We start from the raw sequence: 26,261 nt of genomic DNA on the forward strand, positions 1-26,261 counted from the left end.
TATGGAGCTGTGGACTGCCCGTCCCAGGTCAAAGGTGAGAGCCCAACGTCCAACCTGCCACTCAAGCCACCCAGATCCAAGCTTCAGTCCATCACCAATATAACAGGCCCTGGTGCACTGCTTGCTGTTCTACCACTAGGTGTCACTAGCACAGCCTCATCACTTCGCAAAGCAGTGCCCTCTAGGGGCAGATTGTGATCACTGCAGCGCCTAGCACCAAAACCCCAGATCCAGTGGATCCATTCGCTCCCAATAAGAAAGACTTGCATTTATATAGCGCCTTTCACGACCTCAGGATATCCCAAAGCACTTTGCAGCCAATTAAGTACTTTTTTTGAAGTGTACTTACTGTTTTAATGTAGGAAACATGGCGGCCAATTTGCGCACAGCAAGCTCCCACAAACAGCAATGTGATAATGACCAGATAGTCTGTATTTTAGTCATGTACGTTGAGCGATAAATATTGGCCAGGACACCAGGGAGAACTCCCCTGCACATCTTCGAGATAGTGCCATGGGATCGTTTATATCTATCTGAGAGGGCAGACAGAGCCTCGGTTTAACGTCTCATCCGAAAGATGGCCTCTCCGACACTGCAGTGCTCCCTCAGTACCAGCACTGGGAGTGTCAGCCTTGGGTTTGTGCTCAAGTCTCTTGAAGCGGGAACTTGAACCCATGACCTTCTGACTCAGAGGCAGGAGAGCTGCCCACTGAGCCATGCAGACTCTGCCTACTCATGGGCTGCCTTGCAAAGAATGTTTCCTGCAGTTTGAAATTATTTAGTGAAAGGGGGTTAATTACCAGTTGAGTCCCATTCCCCATTATCGTGTCTCTGACACTCTCCCATCGAACAGGGGTTTCCCTGATGGGGGAACGCGGCTTTGACCCGTGCCTGATCCCAGTGAGCTGACGTGTTTCCCTCTCTCTCTGCACCCACCCGCCCCCACCAACACAGCCTAAATTCCGGAGCAGCTCTGAGGACAGCGTCCCCGAGGAGGAGAAGATGAAGACAGTGACCCGGACCCCGCAATGCCAGTACCTGCCGGCCACCCTGGTCCGGTGCTCCAGTGGCCCGTCAGCAGCCAAAGCCCCCAAACAGCCCACGGCCGGAGCCTCCAGGAGCCCTGTCCATTCCGCCATCAATATCAGCGGCTCAGGTACTTTGAGAGCGAACTTGCATTTATATAGCGCCTTTAACGTCCCGAGGCGCTTCACAGACAAAATTTGACACCGAGCCACCTAAGGAGATATTAGGACAGGTGACCAAAAGCTTGGTCAAAGAGGTCGGTTTTAAGCAGCTTCTTAAAGGAGGAGAGAGAGGCGGAGGGGTTTAGGGAGGGAATTCCAGAGCTTAGGGCCCAGGCAGCTGAAGGCACGGCCGCCAATGGTGGAGCGATGAAAATCGGGGATGCGCAAGAGGCAAGAATTGGAGGAGCGCAGAGATTTCGGAGGGTTGTAGGGCTGGAGGAGGTTACAGAGATAGGGAGGGGCGAGACCATGGAGGGATTTGAACACGGGGATGGGAATTTTAAAATTGAAGCCAGACCGGGAGCCAATGTAGGTCAGCGAGCACAGGGGTGATGGGTGAACAGGACTTGGTGCGAGTTAGGATACGGGCAGCAGAGTTTTGGATGAGCTCAAGTTTACGGAGGGTGGAAGGTGGGAGAGCATTGGAAGAGTTGAGTCTGGGGGTAACAAAGGCATGGATGAGGGTTTCAGCAGCAGATGGGCTGAGGGAGGGATGGATTCAGGCGATGTTATGGGAGGTGGAAGTAGGCGGTCTTGGTGATGGAGCGGCCATCACATCCTCAGGACATCCCAAAGTGCTTTACAACCAATGAATTGCTTTCAAAATATAGGCAGTTATATGTGCACAGCAAGATCCCACAAACAGTAATGTGATAAATGACCAGATAAACTGTTTTAGTGATGTTGGTTGAGGGATAAATATTGGCCAGGACACCAGGGAGAACTCCTGTGCTTTTCTTCGAAATGGGATCTTTTACGTCCACCTGAGAGGGCAGACGGGGCCTCGGTTTAACATCTCATCCAAAAGACGGCACCTCCGGCAGTGCAGCACTCCCTCAGCACTGCACCGGGAGTGCCAGCCTGGATTTTGCGCTCAAGTCTCTGGAGTGGGGCTTGACCCCATGACCTTCTGACTCAGAGGTCAGAGTGCGACCCTCCATAAACTGGGGGCCAATTCTTGTGCCACCCCGGCTGAGGTCAGGGGGCGCAACCCTGGACGTAGCTGGGCTCCGTCGGCGACAGATTCACTCAGTCTGTGCCCTCGGAGTGCCCGCGGGTTCCTGGGTCTGGGAGGCACCAGTTTTATTTCTTGAATTGTGTCCTGACAGATCCCAGCCATTGGTCGAGTCACCTTGCCAAGGACGCGGGAAGTACGCCACCGTTATTACCACGCAGGAAGGAGAAAAAGGAGCGACCGGTAAGTCCAGTGGGCCATGAGACTTACGACGCGTCGCCGACAGACCTGAACAGACCATCGCAAGATCCGTCGCCAGTGGCTCCCCCCCCACCCCGCCCGTGGGACAAAGTCCTGGCCGACTTATGGGGACATCGCAATAATGTCGGTCATTCCTGCGGGAGACATTTTCTACTTACTCATTGGAAACAGGAGTAGGATTCCCTCCAGTTTTCTCCCTGGTTCCTATTTGGCCACTCGCCTGCACCTCACCCAAGCGTCCATCCATCAAGGGTGAGCCTGGGCGGTCAGTAGCACCGGGCTATTTAACCGTGGGGAGAATCGCAGCTGGGTTTAATCTCATCCTTACCCAGTGTCCAAGGCTGGACAACGATCAGGATGTCCCCATTCCCTAGTCCAGGGAGTGCTGAGGTTAAATGTACCACCGCCCCCCCCCCTCAGAAAATATGAATCATGGAGCTCTGCAGACCCTGTACAGATCTCGTGGTCCTGTTACTTTGAGGTCATAGAATCTTAGAATGATACAGCACAGAAGGAGGCCATTCGGTCCATCGTTCCTGTGCCGGCTATCTGAAAGAGCTATCCAATTAGTTCCACTCCTCTGCTCTTTTCCCCATAGCCCTTCAAGTATTTATCCAATTCCCTTTTGAAAGTTACTATTGAATCTGCTTCCACCGCCCTTTCAGGCAGCGCATTCCAGATCATAACAACTCGCTGCGTTAAAAAAAAAATTCTCCTCATCTCCCCTCACCTGGTTCTTTTGCATGAATTTTAAGGCTGCTTGTACGTTTTTTCAGCGTTTTTTAATCCGAGAAGAGCCTCTGAAGCTCTTTGCAGTGTCACTTCACCAGTGGAAATATTTCCCCAGGGATCTCCCCACGTAGGTGTTGAAAGAGTTCATGAGTTTGGGTGAGCTGCTCCTTTAAGGACTTCAGAAGAAGCTGCAGTTTCGTCAGCCGTCCCCCTGATGGCGCTGCGGCACCATTGGAGGTCACATGTGCCTTCACTGCCACCAGCTGGTACCTGGTGGTACTGCATGTTGGGGGAGGTTTGCAGCAAATTGCAAACCTCAAAATAACAGGAACCACGAGATTTGTGCGGGGTCTGCAGGGCTCCATGTTTCGTGCTTCTGACATGGAAGAGGAATTAATATTTAATAATATGAAAATGAAGGGGTGTGTGTGAGATACAGAGTTGGTCTGATCATGGAGTTAAGGCTCAGACTGGCTGCTATACCCAACCCGGGGCTGTTTGACAGCGTTCAGCTGTTGTGAGCTGGGTTCAGTGTTAGCCGTGACAGCACCACCTTCAGAAAGTGTCCTGATATAGGAATTGCCTGGGAATGCTCTGCGTTCGAGAGGAAGGTTTGCATTTATATAGGGCCTCGGGGCGTCCCAAAGCGCTTTACAGCCAATGAAGTCCTTTTTGAAGTGTAGTCACTGTTGTAATGTGGGTGTCCTGGCCAATATTTATCCCTCAACCAACATCACTAAAAACAGATTATCTGGTCGTTATCTCATTGCTGTTTGTGGGAGCTTGCTGTGCACAAATTGGCTGCCGCGTTTCCTACATCCCAACAGTGACTACACTTCAAAAAACTACTTCATTGGCTGTAAAGTGTTTTGGGACGTCCTGAGGTCATGAAAAGCTCTATAGAAATGCAAGTCTTACTTGGAGTGAGGCTTGAATGTCGAACTTACTGACTCAGAGGTGAGAGTGCTACTGACTGAGTCACAGCTGACATAAGAACATAAGAAACAGGAGCAGGAGTAGGCCATTCGGCCCCTCAAGCCTGCTCCACCATTCAATAAGATCATGGCTGATCTTCGACCTCAACTCCACTTTCCTGCCCTATTCCTCGATTCCCTTAATATCCAAATATCTATCGATCTCAGCCTTGAATATTCTCAACGACTCAGCATCCACAGCCCTCTGGGGTAGAGAATTCCAAAGATTCACAACCCTCTGAGTGAAGAAATTTTTCCTCATCTCAGTCCTAAATGGCCGACCCCTGATCCTGAGACTATGCCCCCTAGTTCTAGACTCTCCAGCCAGGGGAAAGAGCCTCTCAGCCTCTACCCTGTCAAACCCTCTAAGAATTTTATACGTTTCAATGAGATCACCTCTCATTCTGCTAAACTCCAGAGAATATAGGCCCATTCTACTTAACCTCTCCTCATAGAACAACCCTCTCATCCCAGGAATCAATCTAGTGAACCTTCATTGCACCCCATCTAAGGCAAGTATATCCTTCCTTAGGTAAGGAGACCAAAACTGTGCACAGACACTGCTGCTCACCCCTGGTCTGCTGGATCAGAAGCTCACGAGCTCGGAGCCTTGGGCCTAGTCCCAATTCCGGATCCCGTGATGGAGACCATGTGACCGGACTGTCAGTGAGATTCTCGCTCTGCTGTCCTGGATTCTACAGGCTCTGGAATTAGCTTTCTCTCTGTGGCGGCCATTTCCGAGCGGGAAGCGGAGATGGGGGGGGGGGGGGGGGAAGGGCACTGACAGGCGTCTCTGTGGGGACAACGTCAATGAGAACTCTTTTGTCTCCCAGGTACCTCCTGATACTGAAGTCCCAACCGTTCAAAAAGTGCAGGTGAGTGACATCCAAAAACACTGCTGGCTGTCGGATAGAAGATTACTGGAGGCGGGGGGGTGGTACTGTGCAGGGCTGGGAGGGGGAGGGGCTCACCTCTGTGTAGGGTGGGACGGGGGGAAGGTTCTGTGGGTTTGGTACTATCCCAGTGTAGGGCTGTTGTGGGAAGGTCTGTGGGTTTGAACTCTCTCGCTGTGAAGGTCAGGATTGGGAGGGGGCTCTGTGAGTTTGCTACTACCCCACTATTGGGCTGCGATGGAGGGGGGTTTATGGATTTGACTCCGTTCTTGTGTAGGGTGGGATAGGGAGTCTGCGTTCTGGGGCTGATGCATTGGGCTGGGTGTGACCAAAACTGAAACATGGGTAACTTTTAGAATCAATCAGGAATGCGACGAATGGGAGGGCGTTTGTTGTGCTGACATTTTGAGGCAGACAGTCAAGGCTATAAATCACTATAAATATCCTGTTGGTACTGAGTGTGCTGTAAAATGGTTACAGCACAGAAGGAGGCCATTCGGCCCATCGAGCCCGTGCCTGTTTGCTGGTTTATACCCTGCACCTAAGCGGGACAGAATGTAAATTCATTCACGTACCAAAGTCAAGCAGGTCTGGGGCAGCAGGTGATGAGTACCAGTGAGCCAGAGAGCAAGGCAAAAGGGTCTATGATTGACCCTGGGGTCTCTATCTGACCCTAGGGGTCTCTATCTGACCCTGGGGGTCTCTAACTGACCTTGTGGTCTCTGATTGACCCCAGAAGCCACTGTCTGACCCTGGAGTCTCTGTCTGACCCCTGGGGTGTGTGTCTGACCCTGGCAGTCTCTGATTGACCCCTGGCGGTCTCTGTCTGACTCCTGGGGGTATATGTTCGACCCTGGGGTCCTGTTATATTTACCCTGGATACTGGGCAGGTAGCTGTTCACTCTGGTTTGTTACAGGATGTGAGTGGTGATTGACACTGAACCCAACTAGAATATCTAGCGTAAATACCCCCGAAAGATGTGCCAGTCATTGGCTCCTGTTGCTCCCTGTGTAACTCGGAGACTGTCTCTTTCAGTTGGAGGTCCCGTTACTGAAAGTTTTTAATGGCTGCCCTTTGAAGATTAACTGTGTATCGTCCTGGACGCACCCCAACACCAAAGGTAACTGCCCATCAGTACTGAGTAGGACAGCATGATCCAGCATTGCTGGGAGTGACAGTGAGTAACAGATTAGTGTTACAGCATTGCTGGGAGTGACAGTGAGTTACAGATTAGTGTTACAGCATTGCTGGGAGTGACAGTGAGTTACAGATTAGTGTTACAGCATTGCTGGGAGTGACAGTGAGTTACAGATTAGTGTTACAGCATTGCTGGGAGTGACAGTGAGTTACAGATTAGTGTTACAGCATTGCTGGGAGTGACAGTAAGTTACAGACTAGTATTACAGTATTGCTGGGAGTGAGAGAGAGTTACAGACTAGTATTACAACATTGCTGGGAGTGACAGTGAGTTACAGACTAGTATTACAGCATTGCTGGGAGTGAGAGAGAGTTACAGACTAGTATTACAACATTGCTGGGAGTGACAGTGAGTTACAGACTAGTGTTACAGCATTGATGGGAGTGAGAGAGAGTTACAGACTAGTATTACAGTATTGCTGGGAGTGATAGTGAGTTACAGATTAGTGTTACAGCATTGCTGGGAGTGACAGTGAGTTACAGATTAGAGTTACAGCATTGCTGGGAGTGACAGTAAGTTACAGACTAGTATTACAGCATTGCTGGGAGTGAGAGAGAGTTACAGACTAGTATTACAACATTGCTGGGAGTGACAGTGAGTTACAGACTAGTGTTACAGCATTGCTGGGAGTGAGAGAGAGTTACAGACTAGTGTTACAGCAATGCTCGGAGTGACAGTGAGTTTCAGACTAGTGTTACAGCATTGCTGGGAGTGACAGTGAGTTACAGACTAGTGTTACAGCAATGCTGGAAGTGAAGAGAGTTACAGACTAGTATTACAGCATTGCTGGGAGTGACAGTGAGTTACAGACTAATATTGCAGCATTGCTGGGAGTGACAGTGAGTTACAGACTAGTTTTACAGCATTGCTGGGAGTGACAGTGAGTTACAGACTAGTATTACAGCATTGCTGGGAGTGACAGTGAGTTACAGACTAGTATTTCAGCATTGCCGGGAGTTACACACTAGTGTTCAGCATTGACAGTGAGTTACACACTAGTGTTACAACATCGCTGGGAGTGACAGTGAGTTACAGACCAGTATTACAGCATTGCTGGGAGTGACAGTGATTGCACTGAGTTAGCTGGAGTTGTCGAGTTCAGTGATGTTGCAGATCTCTGATCGATGTTTGTTTTATAGGCCAGCACCTCATATTGGGGTCAGAGGAAGGGATTTATACCCTGAATCTAAACGAGCTGCAGGAAGCCATATTAGAACAGGTAAGGTCAGATGTGTGCACTCACTGCCCTCACATATACATGGATACACATGTGTACCACACACACATATACACACAAACATCTCCATCAATACACAAAGATATATCCATTCACGTGGATGCATGTATACTTATTCACACTTGTGACTGTGTTTTAGATACACCTGGGACTATTAAGTGTGCGTGTTAATGTGTGCATGTTACTTGTTTGTGTGTTACCTGTAACCTGTGTACATTTTGCCTGTGATTAGTGTAAATGAACTGTGTGCATCACCTGTACACATGTAAAACCTGTGTGTGTGACCCATATGAGTGTGTGGCCTGTCTATATGTTACCTGTGTGTGCGTGTGTGTTACCCATGTGCTACCTGTGTGCATGTTACCTGTGTGTGTGTGTGCATGTTACGTGTGTGTGTGCATTTTACCTGTATGCATTTTGCCCGTATGAGCCTGCTGCCTGTGTGCAGTACCTGTATCCATGTGTTATCTGTATGTAACTGTACTCTGGCTGTTTCTTGAACCCGTGTTTCTTTGTCTCTCAGTTGTATCCAGGACGATGTATTTGGGTTTACGTCATCAGTAATGTATTAATCAGCATCTCAGGTAAGGATAATCTTGCACCAAGCTCCGCCCTAACTCTCCCTTCAAACTAACATTTCTAAGACGTAAACTTTGGGAAGGTCGTGTGGAGATTATGGATTGTGTTAACTCTCAGGACCTCCCCCATCACTAACAAACTAACCGGAGATATTAAAATACAGAAGGTGCATCTTTTCACAATGGCGAACACTAATTAAATGCTCTTTTTAAAAAGATATGATTTAATGAAGCTTCATTAACGTAGGATAACATGTCACAGTGGAAAGGATGAATTTGCAAAGTCTCAGTCACTGGGAGTTAATTCCGGGAAATCATCCGGAGTGAGCCTGTTATTTCCTGATTATACAGTCCCGGGATGGTTGGGGGAGGGGGGCGGGTGGCGGGGAGGGGTGAGGGAGCTCCTCCCTAACAACACGTCTGTAAAATCAGCCCTTATATATATATATAGCAATGTATTAAATGAACTGTTCCTTTCTGAGTCCCTCGATGGGGTCACGGGCCCTCTCCCCAGCTTCGAAGCTGAATTCTCGAGCGTTGAGGGGGGGGAACACAACATTAATAGGAATATCAGATCTGGCGATCACTGATAGTCTGAGGAGGGTAAAGCACCAGGCCCAGGTGGACCTCCAGAAATGGTGACTGAAATCAGCCAGCTTCCGGCCACTACCTCCATAACAATGATTAAAATCCAGAAGGTCGGAAAATAGCAACCGCGACGCGAAGCTTTTAAAAAGGGACTTAGACAGTCAGCACCTATCAGAATCGGAGAATCATAGAATGATGCAGCGCAGAAGGAGGCCATTCGGCCCATTGTGCCTGTGCCGGCTCTTTGAAAGAGCCGTCCAATTAGTCCCAATCCCCTGCCCTTTCCCCATAGCCCTGCAAACTTTTCCCCTTCAAATATTTATCCAATTCCCTTTTGAAAGTTACTATTGCGTCTGCTTCCATCGCCCTTTCAGGCAGTGGATTCCAGATCATAACAACTCGCTGCGTTAAAAAAAATTCTCCTCATCTCAGCTCTGGTTCTTTTGTCAATTACCTTAAATCTGTGTCCTCTGGTTACCGACCCTTCTGCCACTGGAAACAGTTTCTCCTTATTTACTCTATCAAAACCCTTCATGATTTTGAACACCTCTATTAAATCTCCCCTTAACCTCTGCTCTAAGGAGAACAATCCCAGCTTCTCCAGTCTCTCCAGATAACAGAAGCCCCTCATCCCTGGTACCATTCTAGTAAATCTCCTCTGCACCCTCTCCAAGGCCTTGACATCCTTCCTAAAGTGTGATGCCCAGAATTGGACACAGTACTCCAGCAGGGGCCTTACCAGTGTTTTATAAAGAATCCTTGGTTTATGCTTTTTTTAACAGCCTTCTCAATTTGTCCTGCCTCCTTCAAAGATTTGCGTACATGCACCCTCAGGTCTCTCTGTTCCTGCACTCCCTTTAAAATTGTACCATTTAGTCTATATTGCCTCTCCTCATTCTTCCTACCAAAATGCATCACTTCACACTTCTCTGCTTCAAATTTCATCTGTCTTGTGTCTGCCCATTTCACCAGTCTGTTGATGTCCTCCTGAAGTCTATTACTATCCTCCTCACTGTTTACTGCATTTCTGAGTTTCGTGTCATCTGCAAACTTTGAAATTATGCCCTCTACAACCAAATCCAGGTCATCGATATATATCAAAAAAAGCACTGGTTCTAATCCCGAGCCCTGGGGACACCACTGTGTACTTCCCTCCAGTCTGAAAAACAACCACTCACCACTACTCTCTGCTTTCTGTCTCTTAGCCAATTTCGTATCCACGCTGCTACTGCCCTTTAATCCCATGGCTTCAATTTTGCTAACAAGTCAAATTATCAATGTCTTTTGAAAGTCCATATACACAATATTAACTGCACTACCCTCATCAACCCTCTCCGTTACTGCATCAAAGAACTCAATCATGTTAGTCAAACATGATTTACCTTTAACAAATCCGTGCTGGCTGTCATTTATTAACCCATATTTTTCCAAGTGACCATTAATTTTGTCTTGGATAAATGTTACATCCCTGACAATAACAGTCCTCCAGTCATCTGGCACCACTCCCATATCTGGGGAGGATTGGAAGATTGTGGCTGAAGCCTCCGTTATCTTCACCCTTACTTCCCATACACACCGTACACCTCCCAAACCCGCGACCTCTACCACCTAGAAGGACAAGAGCAGCAGGCACATGGGAACAATACCACCTGCACGTTCCCCTCCAAGTCACACACCATCCCGACTTGGAAATATATCAGCCGTTCCTTCATCGTCGCTGGGTCAAAATCCTGGAACTCCCTTCCTAACAGCACTGTGGGAGAACCGTCACCACATGGACTGCAGCGGTTCAAGAAGGCGGCTCACCACCACCTTCTCAAGGGCAATTAGGGATGGGCAATAAATGCCGGCCTCGCCAGCGACGCCCGCATCCCATGAATAAATAAAAAACAAAAGCTCTTTGACCAAGCTTTTGGTCACCCCTTCCTCATCTCCCCTCCTTTGACTTGGCATCCATTTTATTTTCTTTACGCCTTGAGACCTTTTTCTATGTTAAAGACGCCATCAAAGTACAAGTTGTTGTTGCCGTTGACTGGGCAGGAGACACGGCCCTTATCTCCCAGCAAGCAGGGTGGAGGTGGAGGGGAGAGAATTGGAAGGAAAAAACAACGATTGACCATCTCTCACAGAGCAGAGCCCCTCACACCCTTGCATTCAAACCAAGGCCTCAGAGATAGATGGACGTTGGTGGGCACCCAGTTAGTAACAGTGCCCAGGTTGACTGAAGCTCCCTTCCTGCTTTCTTTGTGGGACGGGGGAGTGGAAGGGGAGCAGCAGATCAGCGCCTGTCTCTGAGCTGTTCGCGCGAGGTCAATGGGGGAGGGCTAACATGGCTCGCTTGCTCTTCCAGGGAAGACGATGCAGCTGCACTCGCACAGCCTGCTGGGACTGTTCGAACAGGCCAAGAAGGAGCAAAGGTCAATGGTTCACATTCCAACCCATCGACTCTTACCCAGGTAAGGCCCAGAACCTGCCGGTTGAGGCAGGGCAAACTGTGCCGAGACTGTTAACTCAATGCCGACTTGCAAAGTGAAGCAGGCAATGAGGTAACCACGAGATCAGTGTACGGAGCCAACCATCCCGCCATTTTGTCTTGGCTGTTAGCAGGCTGGGTTCTCCCCGCATGTACACACCGGCGATGTGGCTTCCACATTGACATCAGGGAGGACTTGTTTCCATTACCATCGCCGAATCCCCCACCATCAACATCCTGGGGGTCACCATTGACCAGAAACCCAACTGGACCAGCCATATAAATACTGTGGCTCCTAGAGCAGGTCAGAGGCTGGGTATTCTTTGGCAAGTGACTCACCTCCTGACTCCCCAAAGCCTTTCCACCATCTACAAGGCACAAGTCAGGAGTGTGATGGAATACTCTCCACTCGCCTGGATGTGTGCAGCTCCAATAACACTCAAGAAGCTCGACACCATCCAGGACAAAGCAGTCCATCCCCCGCCTTAAACATCCACTCCCTCCACCATGGCTGCAGTGTGTCCTATCTACTGTTCAACTGCTGCTACACCAACAAGACATTTAATTTTATACCCTTCAATCTACATCATTGCTCTGTGACCATTTTTTAATGACACTTCCCAAGTGTCTCAGTTGTAAGCTTCCCACCCCTGGTCGGACATATTCCTGGAAGTTTTATCACATGACCTCTGGCCTCCAACCCACCCCCACCCACCCTCCCCACCCCCGCACCTGGCCAAAGTCTTTTTCTCTCCCCATCTCCAATTTCTTTATCACTAATAAATAAAAGTGTTCAAAGAAAATGGAATAAAAAACGGAATTATTTTAATACCCCTATGATTTATCTCCCGGGCGTTGCTTGTAGCAGTGTCCAGGAAATTAATCTTTAATTCCTGGAGACTCCAGGACAATCCTGGAGACAGGGGGTTGGCGACCATACTCAGTTGGTGAATGCGTTTCCTGGCACAGTACAGTCCAGGAGGTTCCCAGGTTTGATGTCCAGTCTGCTCTAAATTTATTGATCTCACCAGGACAGCAGGGCTGAGGATTCAGCTGTCCTCTGCCCATTAGGGCAGGATCGAAATCAGCTCCTACTCTCACTCTCCAGTGACCCGCAGATGGAAAGGGCGTGCGTGTAGACGTCGGGTGAGATCGGAAATAGGCGCGGCTGTACCTCCTCCCGATAGCCGAATAGCCTCCCATGCGTTCAGGGCCGTTTCTTTTAACACGCCCAATTCAGCTCTTTGTTTCATTGCTTCATTCAGCTCCACAGACAGAGGGGACAAGAGCAGAGAAAGAACAGGGCCGTGGGAGAGAGACTGGGGCCATGGGCAAGGGTGGGGCAGGGCCTTGGTATAATAGAGCTGTCCTCAGACTCGTGTCTGTCTGCCTTCTGCAGGAAGAATGCGGTAACCAATAAGATTCCAGACACCAAAGGCTGTAGGAAGTGTTCTGTTGGTGAGTAAATTAATCAACGTGCACCGACAACCCACCCCCTCACTCAACATTCCGATATACCCCGCACCCCCTCACTCAACACTCCGATATACCCCGCACCCCCTCACTCAACACTCCGATATACCCCGCACCCCCTCACTCAACACTCCGATATACCCCGCACCCCCTCACTCAACACTCCGATATACCCCGCACCCCCTCACTCAACACTCCGATATACACCGCACCCCCTCACTCAACACTCTGATATACCCCGCACTCCCTCACTCAACACTCCGATATACACCGCACCCCCTCACTCAACACTCCGATATACACCGCACCCCCTCACTCAACACTCCGATATACACCGCACCCCCCCACTCAACACTCCGATATACCCCGCACCCCCTCACTCAACACTCTGATATACCCCCACACCAGTCACTGTAACACTCTGATATACCCCATGCTCCTCACTGTAACACTCTGATGTACCCCACACCCCTCACTCAACACTCCGATATACCCCGCACCCCCTCACTCAACACTCCGATACACCCCGCACCCCCTCACTCAACACTCCGATATACCCCGCACCTCCTCACTCAACACTCCGATATACCCCACACCCCCTCACTCAACACTCCGATATACCCCGCACCCCCTCACTCAACACTCCGATATACCCCGCACCCCCTCACTCAACACTCCGATACACCCCGCACCCCCTCACTCAAAACTCCGATATACCCCGCACCCCCTCACTCAACACTCCGATATACCCCGCACCCCCTCACTCAACACTCCGATACACCCCGCACCCCCTCACTCAACACTCTGATATACCCCGCACCTCCTCACTCAACACTCCGATATACCCCGCGCCCCCTCACTCAACACTCTGATATACCCCGCACCCCCTCACTCAACACTCCGATATACCCCGCACCCCCTCACTCAACACTCCGATATACCCCGCACCCCCTCACTCAACACTCCGATATACCCCGCACCCACTCACTCAACACTCCGATATACCCCGCACCCCCTCACTCAACACTCCGATATACCCCGCACCCCCTCACTCAACACTCCGATATACCCCGCACCCCCTCACTCAACACTCCGATATACCCCGCACCTCCTCACTCAACACTCCGATATACCCCGCACCCCCTCACTCAACACTCCGATATACCCCGCACCCCCTCACTCAACACTCCGATATACCCCGCACCCCCTCACTCAACACTCCGATATACCCCGCACCCCCTCACTCAACACTCCGATATACCCCGCACCCCCTCACTCAACACTCCGATATACCCCGCACCCCCTCACTCAACACTCCGATATACCCCGCACCCCCTCACTCAACACTCCGATATACCCCGCACCCCCTCACTCAACACTCCGATACATCCCGCACCCCCTCACTCAACACTCCGATATACCCCGCACTCCCTCACTCAACACTCCGATATACCCCGCACCCCCTCACTCAACACTCCGATATACCCCACACCCCCTCACTCAACACTCCGATATACCCCGCACCCCCTCACTCAACACTCCGATATACCCCGCACCTCCTCACTCAACACTCCGATATACCCCACACCCCCTCACTCAACACTCCGATATACCCCGCACCCCCTCACTCAACACTCCGATATACCCCGCACCCCCTCACTCAACACTCCGATATACCCCGCACCCCCTCACTCAACACTCCGATATACCCCGCACCCCCTCACTCAACACTCCGATACATCCCGCAGCCCCTCACTCAACACTCCGATATACCCCGCACCCCCTCACTCAACACTCCGATATACCCCGCACCCCCTCACTCAACACTCCGATATACCCCGCACCCCCTCACTCAACACTCCGATATACCCCGCACCCCCTCACTCAACACTCCGATATACCCCGCACCCCCTCACTCAACACTCCGATATACCCCGCACCCCCTCACTCAACACTCCGACATACCCCGCACCCCTTCACTCAACACTCCGACAAACCCCGCACCCCTTCACTCAACACTCCGACACACCCCGCACCCCCTCACTCAACACTCCGACACACCCCGCACCCCCTCACTCAACACTCCGATATACCCCGCACCCCCTCACTCAACACTCCGATATACCCCGCACCCCCTCACTCAACACTCCGATACACCCCGCACCCCCTCACTCAACACTCCGATATACCCCGCGCTCCCTCACTCAACACTCCGACATACCCCGCACCCCTTCACTCAACACTCCGACACACCCCGCACCCCCTCACTCAACACTCCGATACACCCCGCACCCCCTCACTCAACACTCCGATATACCCCGCACCCCCTCACTCAACACTCCGATACACCCCGCACCCCCTCACTCAACACTCCGATACACCCCGCACCCCCTCACTCAACACTCTGATATACCCCCACACCAGTCACTGTAACACTCTGATATACCCCATGCTCCTCACTGTAACACTCTGATGTACCCCACACCCCTCACTGTAACACTCTGATGTACCCCACACCCCTCACTGTAACACTCTGATATACCCCACACCCCTCACTGTAACGCTGATATACCCCACACCCCTCACTATAACGCTGATATACCCCACACCGCTCACTGTAACACTCTGATATACCCCACACCCCTCACTGTAACGCTGATATACCCCACACCCCTCAATATAGCGCTGATATACCCCACACCCCTCACTGTAACACTCTGATATACCCCACACCTCTCACTGTAACACTGCTATACCGCACACCCCTCACTGTAACTCTCTGATATACCCCACACCTCTCACTGTAACGCTGATATATCCCACACCCCTCACTGTAACGCTGATATACCCCACACCCCTCACTGTAACGCTGATATACCCCACACCCCTAACTGTAATGCTGATATACCCCACACCTCTCACTGTAACGCTGATATACCCGCACACCCCTCACTGTAACACTGATATACCCCACACCCCTCACTGTAACGCTGATATACCCCACACCTCTCACTGTAACGCTGATATACCCGCACACCCCTCACTGTAACACTGATATACCCCACACCCCTCACTGTAACGCTGATATACCCCACACCCCTAACTGTAACACTGATATACCCCACACCTCTCACTGTAACGCTGATATACCCGCACACCCCTTACTGTAACACTGATATACCCCACACCCCTCACTGTAACGCTGATATACCCCACACCCCTAACTGTAATGCTGATATACCCCACACCCCTCACTGTAACGCTGATATACCCGCACACCCCTCACTCTAACTCTGATATACCCCACACCTCTCACTGTAACGCTGATATACCCGCACACCCCTCACTGTAACACTGATATACCCCACACCCCTCACTGTAACGCTGATATACCCCACACCCCTAACTGTAATGCTGATATACCCCACACCCCTAACTGTAATGCTGATATACCCCACACCCCTCACTGTAACGCTGATATACCCGCACACCCCTCACTGTAACACTGATATACCCTACACCCCTCACTGTAACACTGATATACCCCACACCTCTCACTGTAACACTGATATACCCCACACCCCTCACTGTAACACTGATATACCCCACACCTCTCACTGTAACACTGATATACCCCACACCCCTCACTGTAACACTGATATACCCCACACCTCTCACTGTAACACTGATATACCCCACACCCCTCACTGTAACACTGATATACCCCACACCCCTCACTGTAACACTGATATACCCCACACCCCTCACTGTAACACTGATATACCCCACACCCCTCACTGTAACACTGATATACCCCACACCCCTCACTGTAACACTGATATACCCCACACCCCTCACTGTAACACTGATATACCCCACACCCCTCACTGTAACACTGATATACCCCACACCCCTCACTGTAACACTGATATACCCCACACCCCTCACTGTAACACTGATATACCCCACACCTCTCACTGTAACACTGATATACCCCACACCCCTCACTGTAACACTGATATACCCCACACCCCTCACTGTAACACTGATATACCCCACACCCCTCACTGTAACACTGATATACCCCACACCCCTCACTATAACACTCTGATATACCCCACACCCCTCACTGTAACACTGATATACCCCACACCCCTCACTGTAACACTGATATACCCCACACCTCTCACTGTAACACTGATATACCCCACACCCCTCACTGTAACACTGATATACCCCACACCCCTCACTGTAACACTGATATACCCCACACCCCTCACTGTAACACTGATATACCCCACACCTCTCACTGTAACACTGATATACCCCACACCCCTCACTGTAACACTGATATACCCGCACACCCCTCACTGTAACACTGATATACCCCACACCCCTCACTGTAACACTGATATACCCCACACCCCTCACTGTAACACTGATATACCCCACACCCCTCACTGTAACACTGATATACCCCACACCTCTCACTGTAACACTGATATACCCCACACCTCTCACTGTAACACTGATATACCCCACACCTCTCACTGTAACACTGATATACCCCACACCCCTCACTGTAACACTGATATACCCCACACCTCTCAGTGTAACACTGATATACCCCACACCCCTCACTGTAACACTGATATACCCCACACCCCTCACTGTAACACTGATATACCCCACACCCCTCACTGTAACACTGATATACCCCACACCTCTCACTGTAACACTGATATACCCCACACCCCTCACTGTAACACTGATATACCCCACACCTCTCAGTGTAACACTGATATACCCCACACCCCTCACTGTAACACTGATATACCCCACACCCCTCACTGTAACACTGATATACCCCACACCCCTCACTGTAACACTGATATACCCCACACCTCTCACTGTAACACTGATATACCCCACACCTCTCACTGTAACACTGATATACCCCACACCTCTCACTGTAACACTGATATACCCCACACCTCTCACTGTAACACTGATATACCCCACACCTCTCACTGTAACACTGATATGCCCCACACCTCTCAGTGTAACACTGATATACCCCACACCTCTCAGTGTAACACTGATATACCCCACACCCCTCACTGTAACACTGATATACCCCACACCACTCACTGTAACGCTGATATACCCCACACCTCTCACTATAACGCTGATATACCCCACACCCCTCACTGTAATACAGTTATATCCCACACCGCCCACATATTCTCTACTGGTATTAATCCCTCTTCCTGTTTCCACAGTGCGGAACTCCCCCACGGGCTACTGCTACCTGTGCGGGGCGATGGAGTCCAGTATCGTTCTCTTGCAGTGGTACGAGCCCATGAAGAAATTCATGCTGATTAAGGTGAGTGTTCCCACAGTCCGTCTCTTCACCGGTGGCCGCAGTCAGTGACTGATGGTTGAAGATTCAGCGATCCTCGGCTGATTCCCTGCAGGCCCTTGACTCGCTTTCAGTTAGTCAGAGGTTTGCGGGCTATCTAATGGCTTTTGGGGGGTGGGAGATCCAGAACAAAGGGGCCGCAGTCTTAAAATTAGAGCTCGGCCATTGAGAAGTGAAATCAGGAAGCACCGATCTGAAAATCTGGAACTCGCCAAAAGTCTGTGGATGCTGGGAGTCAAATGAAGATTGATTTTTGTTGGGTGAGGGTATCAAGGGGAGGTTGAGGTACAGATCAGCCACGATCCAATTGAATGGCGGAACAGGCTCGAGGGGCTGAATGGCCGCCTCCTGTTCCTATCTGTCGCTCAGAATTGCTCAGCTTGGCTGGGGAGTGTTGAGTGAGTTCTTAGCCAAGCTGCTCGAGGGTGAGGGGACAGAGATGTGATGGACTTTTAAATAGTGTGAGATGGATCAACTCTGATTTCCTGCCACTTCCCGCATCACTAAAACAGATGGACTCAGACTTTGGGCCTGGACTCAGGCTTTCCTTCAGACTCTGCCTGACATTGTGTTCTTTACGTTTCCAGCACTTTGACTTCCCGCTGCCCAATCCCCTTCGAATGTTGGAAACTTTAGTGGTCCCGGGGCAGGAGTATCCACTGGTTTGCGTTGGAGTCAGCAGAGATTGTTCCTCCAACAGGGTTGTACAGTTCCAGACGATTAACCTCAATTCCTCCTCCTCCTGGTTTACAGACCTGCGAACAGGTGAGTCTCTGTCATAGGCGGTCAGAAAGAACGTCAAATTCTAGCTCCCCAGGCCAGGGACCAGACCCTGCCGACGCACAGCCCTATCTGGCGATACTGCCCCACCTCCGTGTCTTAAAAGACAAAACACTGCACCAGATCAGTATGGTGGCCTAGTGGTTATGGTCCTGGCAGCCCAGAGGTCATGAGTTCAAATCTCCACCATGAACTGAGCTCAATAAATCTGGTAATTTCTGGGCTGGCAGATAAAAGTTACCATGAAAGCTGCCGGATTGTTATAAAAACCCAACTGGTTCACCAACGTCCTTCAGGGAAGGGAACCACCCCTGGTCCAGGCCTACTCGTATCTCCGGTCCTTAAAGAGCGATAAGGTTGCCCCAGTCTCATCAACTGAAAACCATATTTTTTTTAATGTGCTGCCTTTTTTTTAAGGGGCACAACTAATAAAAGAACGGAACCATAAACAAAAGGAAACTTATAAAACTAAATGATGATGTTGCTCCCGGTGTCCAGTACACACTCCAATCCCTGTGGTGCCCACTGGTTGCGGAGATCCTCGTGAACCTGCAGACAAGCGTGCTCCCTCTCCAGGGCCACCCTGGTGTGGACAAGACCGCAGAAGAGAGGCAGGCAGCCAGAGTGACTTCCCCTCTAGGCCACGTCCATCCTGGACCTGTTAGTGGCCACCTTAGTATGTGTTTGACTCTTGGCTTAATGCTGAGGTTAAACTAGGGTTTTTTTTTCATTCATTCTTGGGATGTGGGCATCGCTGGCGAGGCCAGTATTTATTGCCCATCCATAATTGCCCTCGAGAAGGTGGTGGTGAGCCGCCTTCTTGAACCGCTGCAGTCCGTGTGGTGAAGGTTCTCCCACAGTGCTGTTAGGTAGGGAGTTCCAGGATTTTGACCCAGCGACGATGAAGGAACGGCGATATATTTCCAAGTCGGGATGGTGCGTGACTTGGAGGGGAACGTGCAGGTGGTGTTGTTCCCATGTGCCTGCTGCCCTTGACCTTCGAGGTGGTAGAGGTCGCGGGTTTGGGAGGTGCTGTCGAAGAAGCCTTGGCGAGTTGCTGCAGTGCATCCTGTGGATGGTACACACTGCAGCCACGGTGCGCTGGTGGTGGAGGGAGTGAATGTTTAAGGTGGTGGATGGGGTGCCAATCAGGTGCCAATGGGTTGGACAACAAATACCTCCTTGTCAGGGTGGCCCACAGCCCAAGAACACATTTCCCATCGCGCTAAATTAACTCCCTGACCTCTCTCCGCACGACTTGTTATCTTTTCGAACCTGCAGGGGATCAGCCATTTTGAGCAGATGTTTCCTCCCGTGAAAGGCACAGGCAGGATGGGCCGAATGGCGTCCCACGTGACATCGTGACGTTCCATCCGGTGACACTGCGAATGGGCAATACCCATAATCCACTCTGCACACTCATGATATCACAGTCGTGGTTATTATGGTCTGCAGGTAGCTGAGATGGCAACGGGTTATGGGGAGAGGGTAATCTCGCTGGCTTTCAACCTTTGGCTCGTTCCTCTTTCTGCCCCTTTAACGGAGACATGAACCCCTTTATTTTAAACAGGATAACACCTGGGGGTGTACGCACACAAATCTTTAAAGTTGAGAAGGCTGTTAAAAAAGTATATGGGATCCTGGGCTTTATTAATAGAGGCGTAGAGTACAAAAGCAAGGAAGATATGCTAAATCTCTATAAAACACTGGTTAGGGTCAGCTGGAGTATTGTGTCCAATTCCTGGCCCCACACTTTAGGAAGGATGTCAAGGCCTTGGAGAGGGTGCAGAGGAGATTTACTAGAATGGTACCAGGGATGAGGGACTTCAGTTATGTGGAGAGATTGGAGAAGCTGGGATTGTTCTCCTTCGAGCAGAGATTTGATAGAAGTGTTAAAAATCATGAAGGGTTTTGATAGAGTAAATAAGGAGAAACTGTTTCCAGTGGCAGAAGGGTCGGTAACCAGAGGACACAGATTTAAGGTGATCGGCAAAAGAGCCAGAGGCGACACGAGGAAATATTGTTTTACGCAGTGAGTTGTAATGATCTGGAATCCACTGCCTGAAAGGGCGGTGGAAGCAGATTCAATAATAACTTTCAAAAGGGAATTGGATAAATACCTGAAGAGACAAAATTTACACGGCTGTTGGGGAAAGGGCAGGGGAGTGGGACTAATTGGATAGCTCAGGCACGATGGCCCGAATGGCCTCCTTCTGTGCTCAATTAATCTATGTTATAAATAGCAAAGAAATATTGGGGTAGATTTTCATCTTCTGGGCACTAATCTGGCAGATCGCACGTCTGTTACAGAACCCTTGCGATTTTCATTCCATTGAAAGCTTTGAAAGTCGGACGGGCTGGATAATGGGCTGCGATCGGTGAGCTCTCACCCAGGCGGTGAGGGGGAACGTCCACCAAACGGTCCGTCTGCCCCAAGTTCTCGGACTTTTTTGGCCACTTCTCCCGTTTGTAACTATTACGGTCCGGCTTTTATTTTTTGGTTGTGTTTTTCCAAGTAAGTGAAGGCAGCTTTACACCCAATGCCGCTGGGGTCAGGGCAGAGGTCACGGAGACGACCTTTCTGAGGGCTGCTTCTGGAATGTTCCTTCGCATGTCACCCGGCTGAGGTAACGCACGGCTTTCTCTTTGCAGCAGGGCCGCAGGAGGAGTTTGTCCATGTGAGTCAGCTGGGTAACGAGACGGTGCTGGTGTGCATCGGCCGTAAGTACAATCGCTGCTCGCTCGCTCGGTTCAGGGAGCGTTCCCCGCGGTCAGGTGACCCCACCCCGAGGGTCGCCCGTCGTTACCAGCGGCTCCGAGGAGCAAGCGACCAGCAGCCCATTGGGGTAGATACACCGCCCGGGCGTAACACTGTCGTTGCGATCGCCCGCCCGATATAGAAACCGCCCGATTGTCATTTCCATCGAGGGCGGTTTCTATAACGGGCGATCGATCCGCCAGGTTTATTGAAAATCGACCCCATTGAGTCCGCTCCAATTACCAAGTGAGCCAATCGAGTCGAAGCCACAGGCCCCTGTGAGGGTGGGAGAGGGGTCATTGGGGAGAGTGTGGGGGGGAAGGGGGAGGGGGGAGTGTCGGGGGGAAGGGGGAGGGGGAATGTGTCGGGGGGAAGGGGGAGGGGGAATGTGTGGGGGGGAAGGGGGGGAGTGTGGGGGAATTGGGTAGGGGTGTGGGGAGGGGGGGGTGGGAGGCTGGGGGTTGGGGAGGGGGGAGTGTAGGGGGGGATGGGGAGGGGGTGTGGGGAGAGTGGGTGGAAGGCTGGGGGTTGGGGAGGGGGGAGTGTATGGGGGGATGGGGAGGGGGTGTGGGGAGAGGGGTGGAAGGCTGGGGGTTGGGGAGGGGGGAGCGTAGGGGGGGATGGGGAGGGGGTGTGGGGAGAGTGGGTGTGGGAGGATGGGGGTTGTGGAGGGGGGAGTGTAGGGGGGATGGGGAGGGGGTGTGGGGAGGGGGGTGTGGGATGCTGGGGGGATGGGGAGGGAGGGGGAGAGTGAGGGGAGTGTGGGGAATGGGGAGGGGTATGGGAAGGGGGGTGTGGGAGACAGGGGCATGGGGAGGGAGGGGGAGTTTGGGGGGGAGGTGTGGGATGGGGACGGGGTGGGGAGGAAGTGTGGGGGGTAGGAGGGAGTGTGGGGTGGGTGGGGCGGGGGGTGCTGTACTACTATCGTTAGCCACTACTTCTGGAACTTTCCGTCAGAAGTGAAGCACCCGGTGAATATGCTAACCCAAACACGGGCGGACATATTTAAGGTCGGTAATGATGGAGTGACGTCACACATCACATTTTTCATGATTATCGCCATAGCGACGTTGGGCCTTAGTAACGCCAGAATGTTACTGGCATCTAAGGGCTGCCAAAAGACCCTTTATATTTAAATTTCCCCCCTCCCCAAGGATTGGAAACCATCGTGGATCGATGGAATCATTGCTTCCACTTGCAAACTTTAATTTTAACCCTCAGGGGCCTCCTTTCTGTGTCCATCCCTCCCAGGGGCCTTTGGCCCTCACTCCTCTATCTCAGGCCTCCCAAGGACTGTAGGCCCTGAGGTGGGCCTGGAACATACTAATGACACTGACCCCCCCCCGCCAAGGGGGCTGCAGGGGTCAGTGCGAGGTCAATCGAGCGGGTGGAAGTCCCTCCCTCCCTCCCAACAGAGCCAGCAGTCAGGTCACCGCTTGGAGGATTTGGACCTTTTCTCTCGAATATGTTCATTTAAGAAGCTTGTTTTGTTTTAACAGAAAATATCAAAATTGTAAATATTCATGGATGCCTCAAGACAGATAAAGAGCTGGTCCCAGAGGTGACGTTTGATGTCCCAGTGGAATCAGTCGGTAAGGAGTTAAACGTTATTCAAGACTTGACTATTTACAGCCTTATAAGTGGGTGAATTTTAGGGTTAATTTTGGGGGATGTTAGTTCTTGGGAGTGGAGCACTATCTATTTTAGATACCCAGTACATCGGGGCAGGTACAGCACGGGTTAGATACAGAGAAAAACTCCCTCCACACTGCCCCAACAAACACTCCCAGGGCAGGTACAGCACGGGTTAGATACAGAGTAAAGCTCCCTCCACACTGCCCCAACAAACACTCCCAGGGCAGGTACAGCACGGGTTAGATACAGAGTAAAGCTCCCTCTACACTGTCCCATCAAACACTCCCAGGGCAGATACAGCACGGGTTAGATACAGAGTAAAGCTCCCTCTACACTGTCCCATCAAACACTCCCAGGGCAGGTACAGCATGGGTTAGATACAGAGTAAAGCTCCCTCTACACTCTCCCATCAAACACTCCCAGGGCAGGTACAGCATGGGTTAGATACAGAGTAAAGCTCCCTCTACACTGTCCCATCAAACACTCCAAGGTATATATTAAAAATCCTACATCTGCTTGAACTTCCTATCAGCTTTTTCCATTGTAAATTATTTTGTCCCCATTTAGAATGGAAGTTGTTCATGTAAATTTGTCACACTGTAATTACACTCTCCCACTAATGGTGGTGCTGATGTGCCACCTCTGATGTGATGGTGTAATTACAATGTGACAAGTTTAAATAGGCAATTTCCATTATAAATGGGGACATAGGCATTTATAATGGGAACATAAAAAAAGATCAGAATGTATAACTTTAAATTTACATTGACTAATAATACGTTAATAGTCTTGCATGTAGCCTACACTTCTGCAAGTGTCACACTTACTTCCTGTAACATTTTCCCCGTCACACTTCATTTATAAAACCTCTATTGCTCTAACTCCTACCACATGGGGTAGTTGAGGCAAATAGCACAGATGCTTTTAAGGTGAAGCTAGATAAGCTACATGAGGGAGAAAGGAATAGAAGGATATGTTGATAGGGTTAGGTGAAGTAGGGAGGGAGGAGGCTCGTGTGGAGCATAAACGCCGGTATAGATCAGTTGGGCCGAATGGCCTGTTTCTGAGCTGTAAATTCTATGTAACTTGCAATGAGCAATGCCACGGGTGATCTGCTAGTACTTATACTGCGTCTCTTCCCTCGCCCAGTCTGCTTCTCTGACAGTGTCCTGGGATTCTGGAAACACGGGATGCAGCGGAAGAGCTTCAGGTCCTGTGAGGTGAGTGGAGTTTTTTGTTTCAATTGTTAACCAACATTCTGATCGCCAAGAAACGAGGGAGACGTTCGAGTAATGGAGGGTGATCCCTCGTGTCAGGGTCTGAGTTATGAGGAAAGACTTGGACTTTTCAGCCTGGAAGGGAGGCATCTGAGGGGTGATCCTAGACTCATAGAGCACAGGAGGAGGCCATTCGGCCCATCGTGCCTGTGCTGGTTCTTTAAAAGAGCTTTCCAATTAATGATAGTGGTACATTCAGGGCATTGGAAAAGTTAACCCTGGATAGTACTTTAAATTAACCTGTGGGAGTAGAACTAGGGACATAGGTTTACATAGAATTTACAACACAGAGCAGGCAATTCAGCCCAACTGGTTTATACTTCACATGAGCCTCCTCCCATCCTACTTCATCTCACCCTATCAGCATATCCTTTCTATTCCTTTCTCCCTCATGTATTTATCTAGATTTCCCTTAAATACATCTGTGCTATTTGTCTCAACCACTCCATGTTATATCAAGCTCCACATTCTAACCACTCTCTGGGTAAAGAGGTTTCTCCTGAATTCCTTATTGGATTTATTACTGACTATCTTATATTTATGACCCCTAGTTTTGGATTCACCCACAAGTGAAAACATTTTCTCCACATCTACTCTATCAAACCCCTTCATAATTTTAAAGACCTCTATCAGGTCACCCCTCAGCCTTCCCTTTTCTAGAGAAAAGAGCCCCAGCCTGTTCAGTCTTTCCTGATAGTTATAACCTCTCAGTTCTGATATCATCCTTGTAAATCTTTTTTGCACCTTCCCCAGTGTCTCTATATCCTTTTCGTAATACGGAGACCAGAACTATGCACAGTAAGTGTGGACTAAGCAAGGTTCTATACAAGTTTAACATAATTTCTCCGCTTTTCAATTCTATTCCTCTAGAAATGTTCAAACTAGAGTAGGGAACTTTTAGGACTGATATCAGGAATTCCTCTTCACATAAGATGTGATCGGCGAGGGGAATAAACTTCCAGATAAAGTCGCTGAGGCAAAATCCCAGGAATAATTTAAGAATTTCTCTACGGAAATTCCGGCTCGACGGAAGGGGGCAGCTTGGTGGATAAATTTCTGCTTTTTACGTTTAATCAGTGATAATCAGAAAAATGACTCAAAATAATATTCCCATTTATTTGCAGATTTTTGAGGAGAAGACAGAACACAGTCGGATTTATCGCTTTTTGGGAGCTGACAGGTAGGGACGTCCAACAGTAGCTGCGTCCTGCTCCCAGTCCTTACATTGAAATGCTTTGCAGTTGATCTTTGATAAACCCAGGTGTAGTTTGGTGTGCAATGTGTATGGAGCCTGTCGTTTCTGTAATTACAAGTAAAACAGCCCCTCGAACCATTCTTTCAGGGACAGAATATCTCCATAAAACCAACAAAGGGATTAGGCTGTAAAATATACTGCTGTGTCCAAGGGTTGAGTATGTTCAGTGTGCGTCACTGACCACTAAAACTGTGGAACTGGTTTGGGAACTTTATATTGTGGAAGTGAATGGGAAGGAGGTTGGGATTCTGTACAGTGGGAGTGAATGTGAAAGGATTTCACCCATTGGGATTCTGTATAGTGGGAGTGACTGGGAAGGGATTTGGTCAATTGGGATTCTGTACAGTGGGAGTGAATGGGAAGGGATTTGATCCATTGAATGTCTATACAATGAGAGTAATGGGAAGGGGTTTGGTCCATTGGGATTCTGTGCAGTGGGAGTGAATGGGAAGAGCTTCATCCATTGGGATTCTGTACAATTGGACTGAATGGGTAGGGATTTAGTCCATTGGGATTCTGTGCAA

At 50.1% G+C, this 26,261-nt stretch overlaps 1 protein-coding gene across 2 annotated transcripts in view; it reads left to right on the forward strand.

The window, feature by feature from the left end:
• The window catches only part of LOC137306035 (mitogen-activated protein kinase kinase kinase kinase 5-like), a 104,857-nt gene that overhangs the window by 77,699 nt on the left and 897 nt on the right, over positions 1–26,261 (forward strand). Inside the window, exons 18-31 of one of the 2 annotated variants that reach the window (XM_067975059.1) lie at positions 955–1,156; positions 2,357–2,445; positions 5,003–5,044; positions 6,099–6,183; positions 7,401–7,480; positions 8,022–8,082; positions 11,015–11,120; positions 12,537–12,595; positions 17,893–17,996; positions 18,620–18,797; positions 21,465–21,533; positions 23,070–23,162; positions 24,355–24,425; positions 25,607–25,662. In XM_067975059.1, the coding sequence (XP_067831160.1) occupies positions 955–1,156; positions 2,357–2,445; positions 5,003–5,044; positions 6,099–6,183; positions 7,401–7,480; positions 8,022–8,082; positions 11,015–11,120; positions 12,537–12,595; positions 17,893–17,996; positions 18,620–18,797; positions 21,465–21,533; positions 23,070–23,162; positions 24,355–24,425; positions 25,607–25,662 (1,295 nt within the window). The remainder of the gene's footprint in view (positions 1–954; positions 1,157–2,356; positions 2,446–5,002; positions 5,045–6,098; positions 6,184–7,400; positions 7,481–8,021; positions 8,083–11,014; positions 11,121–12,536; positions 12,596–17,892; positions 17,997–18,619; positions 18,798–21,464; positions 21,534–23,069; positions 23,163–24,354; positions 24,426–25,606; positions 25,663–26,261) is intronic. The other variant, XM_067975060.1, reaches the window with a different exon arrangement.

Source organism: Heptranchias perlo, chromosome 41, assembly GCF_035084215.1.
Source record: "Heptranchias perlo isolate sHepPer1 chromosome 41, sHepPer1.hap1, whole genome shotgun sequence".
Classification (NCBI taxonomy): Eukaryota; Metazoa; Chordata; class Chondrichthyes; order Hexanchiformes; family Hexanchidae; genus Heptranchias; species Heptranchias perlo.